At 51.9% G+C, this 13,441-nt stretch overlaps 3 protein-coding genes across 3 annotated transcripts; 1 reads left to right on the forward strand and 2 right to left on the reverse strand.

The window, feature by feature from the left end:
• Positions 1–340: 340 nt before the first annotated feature.
• TrAFT101_000496 (uncharacterized protein) lies at positions 341–6,993 on the forward strand. The gene is made up of 2 exons (XM_024899099.2): positions 341–2,529; positions 2,657–6,993. The coding sequence occupies exons 1-2, from the start codon at positions 1,021–1,023 to the stop codon at positions 5,918–5,920; spliced, it is 4,773 nt and encodes a 1,590-aa protein (XP_024764704.1). The 5' UTR covers positions 341–1,020; the 3' UTR covers positions 5,921–6,993.
• Positions 6,577–11,110, reverse strand: TrAFT101_000497 (uncharacterized protein). Its single transcript, XM_024899124.2, has 8 exons — positions 10,603–11,110; positions 10,033–10,488; positions 9,882–9,935; positions 9,117–9,735; positions 8,826–9,031; positions 8,005–8,719; positions 7,779–7,928; positions 6,577–7,698 (listed from the first exon to the last, which is right to left on the reverse strand). The coding sequence occupies exons 2-8, from the start codon at positions 10,309–10,311 to the stop codon at positions 7,421–7,423; spliced, it is 2,301 nt and encodes a 766-aa protein (XP_024764706.2). The 5' UTR covers positions 10,312–10,488; positions 10,603–11,110; the 3' UTR covers positions 6,577–7,420.
• Positions 11,111–12,185: 1,075 nt separating this feature from the next.
• Positions 12,186–13,402, reverse strand: RPS28 (40S ribosomal protein eS28). Its single transcript, XM_024910486.2, has 3 exons — positions 13,251–13,402; positions 12,866–12,949; positions 12,186–12,789 (listed from the first exon to the last, which is right to left on the reverse strand). Exons 1-3 carry the CDS (start codon positions 13,312–13,314, stop codon positions 12,728–12,730), a joined length of 210 nt encoding a protein of 69 aa, XP_024764707.1. The 5' UTR covers positions 13,315–13,402; the 3' UTR covers positions 12,186–12,727.
• Positions 13,403–13,441: the final 39 nt, after the last annotated feature.

Here is a 13,441-nt window from a genome sequence, read left to right on the forward strand (position 1 = left end):
CAGTGGTGGCCCGCACCGCCCTTTTTTCTACTCAACTCGCGCCCGCAGATCGATCGCTTCGTGTTTATATCCATCTTTCTCTACTTGTTATTCTTCCTTAATTATCTTGAGAGGAACGCTCAGCCAGCCTTCCCGCTTAGACACTCCCCAATTTTTGACTCCTTGTCACACCACCGGTGGCGGCCCAAGCAACAGGTACAGGCAGATCGTCCCCTACCGCTCAGCGCTGTACGGTGTCCAGGGTGCTGATAGGTACGGACCGCCCTCTATCCGTGCGCGCTACCTGCTAGGTACCTCCTACCTAGTAGTGGCAGCAGTACCTACAGGCACAGGCGCAGGTGCAGGTACATGCACCCTGTGCCTTGGCCGGAAAAGCCAAAAAATAGCCGTCAGCTTCGCTCTGGCAGCCACAGCCCGGCCATCATCCATCTCCTTCATCCCATTTGGGGGACTCCCGTCATCGTGAGGATTGTTCCGTCTTCCTCTGCCTCCTCTGCCGCGATCCATTGCATCCTCTCCTCTTCGCCGTCTCCTCCAAAAAGGCACGCAGGTCAATCGTCCTTGCGGGCTCCCTTGTCGCAATCTGCAATCTGCAGTGCCCGTCTGTTGCAACGCCTGGGGCTGGGGCTGATATTCGGGTGCAGCGGGAAAATACAAACTCCAGTCCCTTCTGCCGGCCACCGGTTGACGCTTTCGTGCCATTTTGTCGGGGGCCCAAATCAACGTCCACCCATCTTTGCTCGTCCACGCTGGCTGGAGCATCAGTTGCATCCTCTCCAGCCTCTTCCTTGCGGCGTTTGGGCCATCAATACTCCTCCTTTGCCGCTTCCGAGACCCGAATAGCATCTGGCCAAGCTGCGGCCGACTTCCATCACTATCGCTTGCTAGCACCTAGCACCTAGCGCCTGGCACCTGGTCGACGCTTCGAACGGGTACCTTCGTCCAAACCTCCAACTCACTTATCCACATCTTATATAGCCGGCAGCGCAACGGGATGGCGCCTCACCTCCCGTCTGAGAGATGACCTCCAGGACCCCCATCGGCGTCCACCCGCGACCGCCGCAGCGAACCATCAGCAGTTCGACGCTGCCGCCGGCTCAGCGGCCTCCGCCTCAACGCGCTCTGTCGCAGCAGCTGTTTCCCTCGTCGCCCGTGCGCAAGGACTCGGCCCTCAGCGATGCCTCGAGCGACTCCATCGATCATGCCCAAGCCCAAATGCATGGCCAGGGCACAAACCAGGCCCAGAACCATGGCCGCCTCGTAACCACGCCTCGAAGAGCCGGTTCTCGACTGCGCCTCGAGCTGTCCAACATCGACCAAGCCATGCTGTCGGCGACGGCATCAGCGACGGCATCAGCTCCCGTGTCCGCTGCTTCGTCGCCCCAAAGCCATACCACGTCGCGTGTGCCGTCCATGGCCGACGCAGGAGATGTTGGCGACTCGAGTCCAACGCCCACCCGGGCTTCAGCCGCCGACCTCGACCACGACAACCACCCTTTACCCATGCCCAAACGACGCCTGCCGGCATCGCAGACGTACTCAAAACTATCCAAACGATTAGAACCTCCCCCACGGCCCACACCAACCTTCAAGAAAGACGGTCGCCCGAAGCCATGGACTGTTGAGGTTCCCAAAGATGCTCCGCGCTATCCTCCTGCCGAGAAGCGCCCAGGCGCAACGGGCGGCGATCCCTTCAGCCGGGGGCTCTATTCTGGATATGCCGACTTCTTTCCCTGGCACGGCACCAATAATATCAAGCACCACGAGGACGACTGGAGCTACGAGGCGATCCAAAAAGGCACCTGGGACCGTGGCAGCCAGAACGAGACGGGCACCGCGAGAATGACCATATCTCCGGCTATCAAGCAAAAGACTGGGCTGGGTGCTCTATCTACCATATTTATGGGTATTCTTAACCAGCGCAGACATCGTGGCCACGTTACGGCCCCATCGACTTTTAAACCTCCCCCTCGAGTGACCTTGACCGATACAAAGAGAGAAGTATGGATGAGAGATTTGGCCAATCCTGCCATCTCTCTTCGTCGACTTAGCAGGACTATTCCCCACGGTATTCGCGGCCGAACACTCCTCGATCAGTGCCTGAATAAAAGCGTCCCTACCGAAAGAGCCGTTTGGCTAGCTAAATGCGTTGGCGCCAACGAGATTCGTGCCTTCAAAAGAAAGGGAGCTCCAGGTGGTGGTGCTTTTGCCATTGCCGGCGAGTTCAAGTGGGTCAGAGACTGGACAGTCTTTGTGGAACAGTTTATTGAATCCGTCACTTTTTCGTTTGGCGAGCCAGACTGGAAGGCCAAGGTGACTTATGCTATACGACTGGCTACAAGTTTTTACGCCGAGCAACTCCTCGACCGAGACCACTATCTTGACTGGATTACATCTGGCTTGGAGCACAGCTCCCAGTCCAAACTTCCCATGTGGATTCTGATTGCTCAGATCTGCTGGGCCGACATCCTACGCTCGCGAAAGTATGGGCGCCGTCTTGTTTATGCCTTGCTCGACCACCTCAATACTGTAAGTCAGCCACATACTCTTTTTCCCTTTCTTTCTCGATGTTGCTACCACCTCATTTGAGGGGGGGGGGGGAAGGCGTGCTGCCGTCCGTCAAGGTGCTTAACTCTGACAACATCTAAAATCACAGATCTATATCCATCCCGACAAAGATATTCTCATTCAACTATCGAGCCAGCTTTCCACCTTGCTAGCCTCACTTGTCAGAGATAAATCAGACAGCTTTATTGACCCAAGCCTTTGGCCAAAGTATAGAGACGCCCTGGAAGCCTTCCTACCGCGAGATGACAAAGCGGGCCGGGACGCATATCATCATATCAATGCTCGAAATAGCCAGGTAGCCATTACTAGCAATACCTCGCCACTGGCTGGGCGGCCACAGTTGGTACGGCTCCTAGACGCAACCCTGCTCAGCCAAATCGGGCGCGATCTGCCCCAGAAATGCTGGGCCACCGGAGACGACAAGACCGATATTGTAAAGACCACCGTGGACTGGGCAACGTCCTTTTATCGCCCTGGGTTAGCAAGGGTCTACATTGCGGCCAACCTGATCAAGGTCTGGGCGTCGCTGAGGATCGATGTCACTGGTGCAATCCTTGAGCACATGGACACTATACCCGCGGAGGACGAGGGCCGGAAGCAGATGACGTACCATCTTGTTGCAGAGCTGGTTCGGACGGGGCAGTTCTCAGTTACTCAGTATATCAAGTGGCTCATGGCTCGCGGCGGCTGCAGCCATCCCTCTGAAGTAGACTCTGACGAGGCTCCCTGCACCACCAGATTGCTAGTCCACCTCCCTGTGCATTACCTAACAGAAGATCAGAAGGATGACCGAAGCAGTCTGCTTAGGCGAGCAGCCAGCTATTCCGTCGTCGAGGAAGCAAACGACATCCACAACGCCCTAATGTGCGTCAGCCACACCCTGGGCTTGCCTTTGCAGGACGACGAGATGTCTGGCAGGAAGCCCATCCCGTTGCGAAAGCTTCTCCCAATGATCATCAACAGCTCAAGGGCTTTGCGATGCGCCGTGGGCGTCCACCTGCGTGAAAGCGTGATGAGGCTCAATAAATCTGTTCAAGCCATGTCGCAGCGCCTATTTTCTGCCATCCGCACCATTCTCGAGGCTACGCAAGACTTTTATGCCCTTTGCGAAATACTCAAATTTTGCTCCAGGACCACCAATATCGAAGTCCTTGCGTCCTGCGTTGACACATTGAACTTGAATCTACAAGTTTTTTACGCTCAAGGCACTGCCGAGCGCTTGTTCACCGTCTTCTTCGAGCGGCTCAAGGCTATTAATCAAGAGCAGGGCCTTGTGTCTCGCCCGCTGCTTGCATCTCTATGCTCTCTCTCCCGGCGGATGCCCAGTCGCCAAGATCTCTCCAAATACCTGGCTCACGAACTTACCCAGAGTGACCGCAACAATGCCACCGACGCCTGCTCACCGATTTCCGATAATAACATGGTCAACCCGCTGTCAGGGGCTGATGGCGAGGTCTCAGAACAGATTGAGAAACTTTTGGCAAGCGGGAATAGCATCGATCACCCGACCATGAATCGCCTGTTTGCATACATCATACGCAGACTTGAACTGGGCTGGACTAAGATGGATGATAACCGGAGGATCCATGCCTCCCTTCTTACTCGCCTCCGTTTATTCGATGCTCAGCACTTTGATAAGCTCATGTCCGACTGGGTTGGGCGAGTTCGGCTGATGAAGAAGCGAGAACGGCTACATGCCGTCTTTCCTCTCTTGATAATTACTGACGCTTTGCCCATTTCTTTCCTCTTTGGGCCTACAAGCTTGATTCAAGCTCCTGCGCCCCAGGGAGACGCTGATTCGGCAGCGGCGGCAGCAGCGCCACTACTGAACCTGATATCTCCCGGAGCAGCAACTTTCCTCCAAGAACTGCTGCACTTGATCCTATCGAAACTACCGGATGACACAGATCTCAGCCAGGAAGAAGTATATCGCTTTGGTATCTACCAACAGTCTATACATTTCAGTCATCACAAAGGCCTGCTTTCGCTCATACGCCACGCCATCATTGAATATGCTGAACTTCGGGCTGGAGATGGCAATGCAAAATTACCGCTTGACGACGCCACATATCGAAGCAATTTACTCGACGCTTTGCAGCTCCTAGTCGTTTTGCACACCGCGGATGTTACAGAAGCTTTTAGCGTAAAAAGTATCCCTCCAGGAGGCTTCCGTCTGGTTCACGACATCATTAGCAATCTCTTCAAGCAATCCGGGACCGAGGATGGGTCGTCGTTGGCTACGCCTTATGACGAAATCTTACGCCAGACAAACGAGCTTACCATGCCATTTTGCCAGATTAAACTCAATATGGATCTTTCTGTTTCGCCACCTCGTCAGACCGAGAGTGAAGACGCTCCCCAGAGCGTTTCGCAATACGATCTATTTGCCCAGGCTATGGACCGTGCAATTGGGGCCCAGAACGTTATGTGGACGACTATGCTTCCATGCCTAAGTAAAGACATTTCTCGCCACTTGCAAAGTCAGGCCCGCCAGCGATTTTTAGCTCTTGTCCCGGCATCGTCGCAATTGAAGGATCCTCTTGGAAACCTTCAGGGCGCTCTCTCAAGCAATAACAATCTATACCTTGCCGAGAAGCTCCTTGGCGTTATCGAGGCCATCGTTGTAGGCCAGCAGCCGCCGGCTACAGCTCAGCTTACCATGGCTCTGGCCAACAAGCTGTCCGATCTCGTTGACTTGGTCGTTGCACCAAGGGCTGCCGAAGATAAGAAAGAGGGGGTGCTAACATCCGTCATTGAGCACTGGATACCGATGCTGCTCAGATTCGTGCTCTTACACAGCGTGTCTCAGGAGCCCTTGAGTGCCTCTGTGATGACCACCTCTGTCCAGGGAAAGCTGCTTATGCCCCCCCATCACGAGGCAAGGGCGCATACTGTTCTGACTCTATGCCGCCTGCTGCTTGGACTCGAGGCGCTCCCAAGCCAGGTGGCTGGAGGCGGGCTGTTGCAGCAAGTGTTTGACGTCGCCGCAGTATTGGCAGATGGCTTGCCAGACGACCTGCGCCTCCACTGCGCCAAGTCTGTCCTTGTCGTGCCTGGTATGATGCCAAGCTTGCACACATCTTCGGACTCTCGCCTATATTACATCTTTAGCATTCCACCACCTACTGCTATGGACGGCATGATGCTCGCGCACAGGGAGAAGGCAGCGGTGCCTCACAGCTCCGCATCCAGAGGCATGGGTGCAATGTACGGTATTCGGCCCTTGCCGCACGAGAGGCTCTCCCCATATGTCATTCGACGATGGGAAATGCTTAGCGAGCCCACTCCAAACGTCGGTGTGAATGATACAAGCTTGAACCTAAGTCTCTTTGAAGCCATCAGGATACACTAAACATGCGAATATGCCCGTATCGTCACAAAAGAAGCTTCTTCAACGTTTCTTCTTATATTATATGCCTTTTTCTTCTCTTTATTTATACATATTATTGGTTTTTTCTATTCTTTTTTTCTTTTTCTTTTTTGGGTTACGTTTTGGTTTGTTCTCTTTCAGCATCATATTCATCTCATCATTACGAAGCACCACTCAGCGCGCATAATGGCTACGTTCATGATCAAGGCTATCACTTGGCAGAAGAAGGAAGATAAAGGGGGGGGGGGGGACTCCAGACCCCCGTGCCTATAGGATTGCACATTTCTCCCAGGGCGTGCCTTTCTTCCCCACTCCGCATGTTGTTTTCTTTTTTTCTCCTTTTTTGTTTTTGTTTTATATCCTATTCTTCATGCGTTGTTTAAAGATGCGAGTATCATACCAGACTTCGGAAAAGAAGAAATACCCATAATTGCTATGACTCATGTGACGGCTGGTAGCGAGAGAAAGGGCATGAAAGAAAAGGAAGAATGGAGGAAATTGGATATCTGCACTGGAGTCTTAACAATGCATATGAGAGGAAGTGGAGGAGATACCTATAAAGGGATACTTGAGAGGAGTTGTGTGTTTATGGAAATTATGGCATTTTTTTGCCTTTTCCTTTTTCTTGTTATTTTTTCTTTTGTGCTTTTCTTCTCCTCTTTCTGCTTTTGTTATTTGCCTATTTTTGTATTTTGCTTTTGTCAGGCTAGTTAGAGAGGGCTTTTCCGATACCTTGTTTTTTTTCTGTCCTCGTTGGAGAAGCCAGAAAAACAGGACTTCATCATATAAAAAGAGGGACAGACAAAAGAGGTTATGGTTAATGGGAGGCTTTTCAAGATTGATGTAGAGGAGGCGCATTTCAAAATCATAGTCAAATCTTTTCACCCGTTTCTTTTTTCTTTTTTCTTTTTACTAGGGGCTGGAGTTTTCTGTTCCTGCATGGCATGGGATATGGGGAGAGGGCTATCGAAGCGGGCTTGACTCCCTTTTTTTCCGTCTTTTTCTTTTCTTTTTATGTTTGGGTACATTTTCTTTTTTTAATTTTTTTCCCCCGTAGGATACCTTTACTCAATTGAATGACTTTCAACTCATATTCTTATACAATTGCTCTACTTTCTTGTGGTATGCAGAGTACCTATGTGTCGTTTGCTATGATAATAACTGAGAGAATAAAACGCCCAGAGAAAAGAAAGGGTCAGAGTCAGTAGGCAACATTACATTCTATTAGATTTGACTCGAATGTAGTAAATCGACTAATATCTGTGAGGAGACAGAGAGACAAGAAAAGGTAAAAAGAAATAAGCAAGTCAATAGGGAAGCGCCATGCAAAAGACATGAAAAGAGACAGATATAGAGAGATAAAGGGAGGGACATATTGGACAGAGAAATAACGGAGGTTCTTAGATATCAACATACGGGCTGGTACCAAAAGAAAGAAAAAGAGAAAAAAAAAAGAGGAAGAAGACAAAGCTAGGTAATCAATCAATCCTCATCGAAAATCTGGTACGTGTTTACCAGGATTGTGTCAATGACCTTGATCTGCCAGCCGGCATCTGTAATGGCGGTGCTGGGATCGGTGCCCATGAGGGTGGGGCCGAGAATGACGGCCAGGTTGTGAGAGTTCATGCGGTTAATGTGAGAGTTGTCGATGACGCGGTGCAGGTGGAGCATGAGGGCGCGGAGGGTGGCGTAGTTGGGGTCGGGCAGGCTGTTGATGATGGCGTGAAGGTTGTCTCGGCGGACGATTTCATCTTCGTGTTCTAGGGAAGAGGTCAGTACAATATTAGAGAAAATAAGGGGGCGACTAGAGAAAAGGTAGGCAGTAGAGGGATCAACGTACTCGCTGCGTTGATAAAGCTGCTGTGGTGCTCTGTAGTGAACAGCGGATCAGGCAGATCCCGGAAGAATTGCTTCAACAGGCCCGTAACACTGTTGACATCGTGGAAAAAGTTCTCCGGGTTTCTAAAGTCAAGTGCTTGTGCTTGAGATTCTGTGCAAGAGAGTATTTAGTTGGCATGAAAACTATCTTGATGGCTCGAGCAAGGATAGACATGTCATGGACATACCTGAATCAAACATGGCTTTTAGTCGGTTAATGTGGTTCATGGAACCGGACTGGCGGTAGATTCCTTCTACGCCCAATCCAAACAAGTCGACAGCTTGGATGCACTGATACACAACCATGGGCACAGCAAGGCCGTCTCGCTCATACAAGCGGCCCAGATGAACGCCAAACACAGGCTTTGAGCCCGCAGAGGTGTTGAGGGCAGGCGGACCGCTGTATGCTGGGGGAGCACTTGGCCCAGGAGGCTGATAGGGAAGTCCCAGCTGAGGAGGTGAAGAGGTTTTCTCAGATGGACCCTCGCTCTCTTGGAAGGCAAGCGCTCCAAGCTGCGGCGGACCGGCGAGCGCAGGACCACCATTGGGGAAGCGAGGGCCTCCTCCTGATGCTGGGCCCACTGAACCGTACTGGGGCTGGGGGCTGACAGGAGAATTCAACATGTTGCCTTGGCTAAAGGCACGGCTGTGGTTCGATTGATGGAATGATTGCGGAGGCTCTGTGCTGATGGGAGTAGAAGTAGCTGCCGGTCCCTGGGAGCCCGGAGCGCCTGCTGAAGGGCCGTTGAAGTTGCTGGGGCCTGTCCTTGAGGCCACCGAGAAAGACTGCGGGCTTTGCTGGTATCCGCCTGGGGGAGGAGCCTGGCTGACAGAAGGCTTCGAAGCATGAGATGCAGGTGGTAAGGATGAGTGGCCCATGGAGCCGGGCTGAGGACCGAGAACCTATAAATTGCAAAAGAAGCAAATAAGAATGAATGTCAGTATGAGAGAGATCCAGATAAGGAGTCGGGGGTTCCAATCAGGTGAGTCGGGGGAGGTGAAAACGCACCGGATTGCGCTCGTATTTGATCTCGCCGGTATTTGGTTGAACCTTGGAGTGGAATCCGGCCACGAACTCATCCAAGTCCTTGTTGATGTTGATGGACGCGACGGCGAATCTCATGCTTCGGGGCTGGTTGGGGCCAATGGAAGTGCTGTTTCTAAACGGACTGATGACAAGACCATTGCCAAGCAGTAGGTTCTCATTATTCAAGGCTATCGAGCGTTTAGCAGTTAGTAATTGGCAGGCAAAACTCTTGACTTGCAAAAGGAAGTCTGTTTGCCCAGTCCTGCTACTTACCAAACTTTTGCATCTGCATCCCAACAGCAGAGTCTATCTCGCGGATAGACTCCTGCAGCGACTTGACAAGCTCAGGTCGAGTTGTATTCTGCAGCTGGGCCTTCTCCGTCTGCAGACTGTTGACAGCGCTGTGATACATCTGATCTGCAGCCTGGACCTTTTTCAGGAGCTCTTCTTCTTGCTGGGCCGCGGACTTGTGTGCCTTGAATGCGCCCAAGACTTTGCCGCCACCAGGTCTGCTCTCGCCTGTCCTGGCGCGATCATATTCTTCAGCTAGAGAATCGTATTTCGCCTTGCTCTTGCGCATTGCGACCTCGAGATCGACGACCTTTTGCTCGGCGGCTAGGCCGGTGGCTTTCCAGGATTTGCGGTTACGCTCAGCAGTGCTAGCCGCCTCGAGCAGCTCCTCGTTCATCTGCAGGAGCGTGGCAGCAAAGTGAATGCCGTTATCGGCCATGCGCTCGTGGATATGGACCATTTCCTCGTACACTTGGGCAAACGAGCCTCCGCGGTGTTCGGGTCGTCGAATGTTATCTTGGGTGGCGCGCGCCAGCTTCTTGAGGGTCTGAGCATTGTCTTCTTCAAGGCCGGCTCGTTTTTTGAGAAAAGTGCCAAACTCCTAAGTAACTACCATCAGCTTCTTATCCGGCTTTCTTGTCTCAGCCACATGGTGTCAGAGCTGCAGCTAACAGCATGGAGTAACGCCGGCTGCCATGTGAAAAAAGGACCCCCGTTTATATATGTATGTAGGACAAATTGGCTCACCTTTGCAGAGGCTATGCTCTGTTTCAAGCGCTGCAGCAGTGAAGGAATACCTTGCTATCGAGGGAAATCAGCATCCACATCAACAACAGTAGCGGCGCCAGCATCGGCATTACGCGTGCGCATTTTCGCTTGGAGAAGGAGAACCTCATACCTCGGACGCCAACACCTCGTCGACCAGCTTCAGCACGGATGGATCAGTTGCAGGCAGAGCGGGAGCCTCGTCTGGCGCAGCCGTGCCATCGCCAGGTCTCGCATCAGTTGAAGTGCCTTCGTGCGCGGCAGCATCGCCGGAAGCTCGCCGGAGCTGCGTAGGGTCGTCTAGTGTAATGGATCCTGAAAAGTCTCGGCGATGCTGCAGAGGCGATGACTGCGGCATCTGAAGTGCCAGCGACGGCACCGGCGAGTCAATGGGCGAGCGAAAGTCGGTCATTGTTATATGCGGTTTTCGCCTCTGAGAGAGGCTTGAGCTGTGGTTTTATTATCGGCAGGGGAGAGGGCTCGAGTGGCAGCAGTCGATGACGAGGCTCTGCTACTTCGTACGGTCCACTATTATTAGATCGCGGGAGCAAAAACAAAGATGCGCCGCAGCGGTTGGCGTTGGAGTGACCTGTCCAGAAGTCGACTACGAGTAAGCCAGATGCAGGAACAATGTGGAATGGAGCGAGCTATGCCGGGCTAGAAGAGCTGCGAATAAGGAAGAGGCAGGGGAGGGGAAGCTCACCAAGCCCTACAAGGGAGGCGCCTTTGGATGGCGAGCAATTTCTCAAGTAGCCCGAAGGATTGCTTTGCGACTGGCAAGCTCCGCAGTGCCTCGGCTGGAGCTTTATATCTCTGTCGCTGTGATTGTGACGTGTCTCGGGGTGGCAATCCGCGCGAAAACTGCGGCAATCAAAGTCGTTCAGTCCAGTGCGAGCATTGGAGGACGCAGCATCAATGTCGTCACCACCAAAATGAAACAAGCAGAAAAGAAGAATGCAGACGCAGCAAGGCGAGGGGCTGGGACCACCTTGTGAGCGCGCGGCAGGTTAACGGGCATAAACCAATCCGGTGGGCGAAGCGGACGGGAGGGATCGCGGGAGAAGCGACGAGACTGCAAGCTTATTGCCGGAATGCAATTGCTGCTACTGCAGGCTGAAGTGGGTGGCTGAGGCTGGCGAGAGGCGAGCATAAAATGGGGATGATGAAGACATGGAGATGGAGATTTGGGGGAGCAGGCTGGGACTAAGAGGCAAAAAGATGGGGGGATGTTTTGGGGGGTTTTGGTGGCATGTTCGGCCCTGTCCAGCGGCTCTTCAGTGGCTGCTTCGGGGGGGTTGGTTCCCGCTAGCAATGGGCGATGCGGCCGGATCGAGTACCTACGGGGTATATAACCCTGCAGTCCGTCATCGCGGGGGTACCTGGCGACTACATATTCCCAATGGCCGCCTCAGCCTCGAGGCCACCTCAGCCTGTCCGCCGAGTCTCGTCGCGTATACGAGCAGTTGGAAATAATCTCATGGTGCACGCAGGTTTCCGGATATCCACTCGAGTGCCTGGTTTCCCATCTTTTTCGTCTTTCTTTTCGAGCTGCTGACGCGTCTCTCTTGCCTCTGCGGGACCAGATTCACACACACTTCGTATTTGTGCATACCATACTATACATACTGCATACTACTATTTACTACTATTTACTACTATTTACTACCACTAATACCTGCCTAGGCATGCAACTTACAGCCAGTGAAGAGAGGTAAATATCAGTAGATTGAAGCTTAAGATTGTTCAAGCTTGCTCTGAAACTGGTGGCTCTTGGCGGTTTTTAGCGGCTCATCTTTAACATGGGCGCAGAAAGATGTCCACCGGTTCAGGCAACTGAAAGTCTTTCGAGATGAAACAAGTCAACACAAGTCAACACAAGTCAACAAACATGGCTTCACAAATAAATATCTACAACTTTTTGGGCTCTTCATCATCAGCCCCAGTCAACGCGTATTAGTTTAGTTCTTAATACTCCCTAGTTCCGTTCGAAGCGTTCAAGCGTTCCTCCAACTACGCCCAGTATCTACATATACTAGTACATGGAAGCGACACTAAGGTCTTGGTTGTGAAGTGCGAGCCACGCATGTTTTAAGCCAATGAGATTGGCTAGTTGAAATCAACCACTAACATGAGGCAAATGTTGTGGTCATCATAGCAGTCTAGACCTGGTACCTTTGGCGGTTTACGTTGTAGCTGTCGCGTTATTTCAACCACTCTTTACGTGTATCTCGTCGTAGAGTTATCATCAGATGTCATTACATCGTTGCAGTTTGATGACATAGCATGGGCGAATATACCAAGAGGTATAGATGATCTCATCCTGATGAGATTCAGCATGCAGGAAAAGGGAAAATAGATTATGCTCGTGGCGGACGCATAACCTATGCAATGATAACCAGACAACAGGTCTCTTAATGGTGTAGTACATCAAGGCATGATAGCCTGGACCATAATGCTAACGAAGCCCACATATAACCTCATAGCAACTGTCCAGCTTTATTTCATCGACTTTTCATCGATCCATTAGTCAGTCCGTCACTATCAGCCAATAAGCCAATCATCGAGTTGAAGAGCTATTCCATGTCTGGACCACAAAAAAAAGAAGCTTTGTATCTTTTTTTATGAGAATGAGCCTAGGTATTTCCGACTAGGTAGTATAAAGCCCTGCCGGTTGTCGCTATTTGACACCATCGTTTCATGCCGTCGTCAAAAAGAGGCCGTAATGTCCAGATGGAACACACCCAAAGAAAATGACCCGTACCCGTTCACGCCAATGAGAACCACTGCCAACTTCTTTTTCTCTCCCCTTCCCTTCCAGCATTCGACATTTATCGCAGGCGTCTGGCCTCACGCTCGGACTCGAGGAGGCAGAGGATGTCGTCCTCACGGACTAAATAGCACCAGATCAGTTAGCCCAACATGTCGACGGTCAGCAGTTTTGTTGATGCATTTGAGCTCAAACATACCGGGACCCTTGACGTTTCGGATGATGGAACGGGTCTGGTCGTCCATGAACTCGACACGGACCTGGGTGACACCACCACGAGAGCCTGTAGAGGGCTTCTTGTTAGCAATTTCCGTTATTTGATGGTGCTCCATGAACCCCCTCTCAGCCAGTTTTGCGCGTCGACGCTGCGGTTTCGGTTGTCTAGTTCGATCCATGCCTCCCTACCCTTTTTCCCTCTCCCAATTCCTTTTCCAGATTATAGCAGTTAAAAAAAAAACTTTTTCCTCCTCTTCATCATCCACCCAATCCCAACAGCAGGGGCGACAACAGATCGTAGCAGCAGTGACGACGGCAGACTGGCGACAGAGAGTCCACGAGAGCGACAGCAACGAGTCTCATCATACCGGTACGGCCGAGCACTCGGGTCACCTTGACGAGCTTGACGGGAGCCTTGGAGCTAGATTCCATCTTGATTGATGTGTGTCTTTGTGGTGAAGGAGAAGAACGAGAGCGATGCGAATCGTAGGAGTCCGTGTGGGTAGCAGAAAAGGCGTATTTTTTCTCCTTCGGCTGTAATTTTGTGCTATTCGGCAGG

The sequence above is a fragment of the Trichoderma asperellum genome, chromosome 1, assembly GCF_020647865.1.
Source record: "Trichoderma asperellum chromosome 1, complete sequence".
In the NCBI taxonomy this organism is placed as follows: domain Eukaryota; kingdom Fungi; phylum Ascomycota; class Sordariomycetes; order Hypocreales; family Hypocreaceae; genus Trichoderma; species Trichoderma asperellum.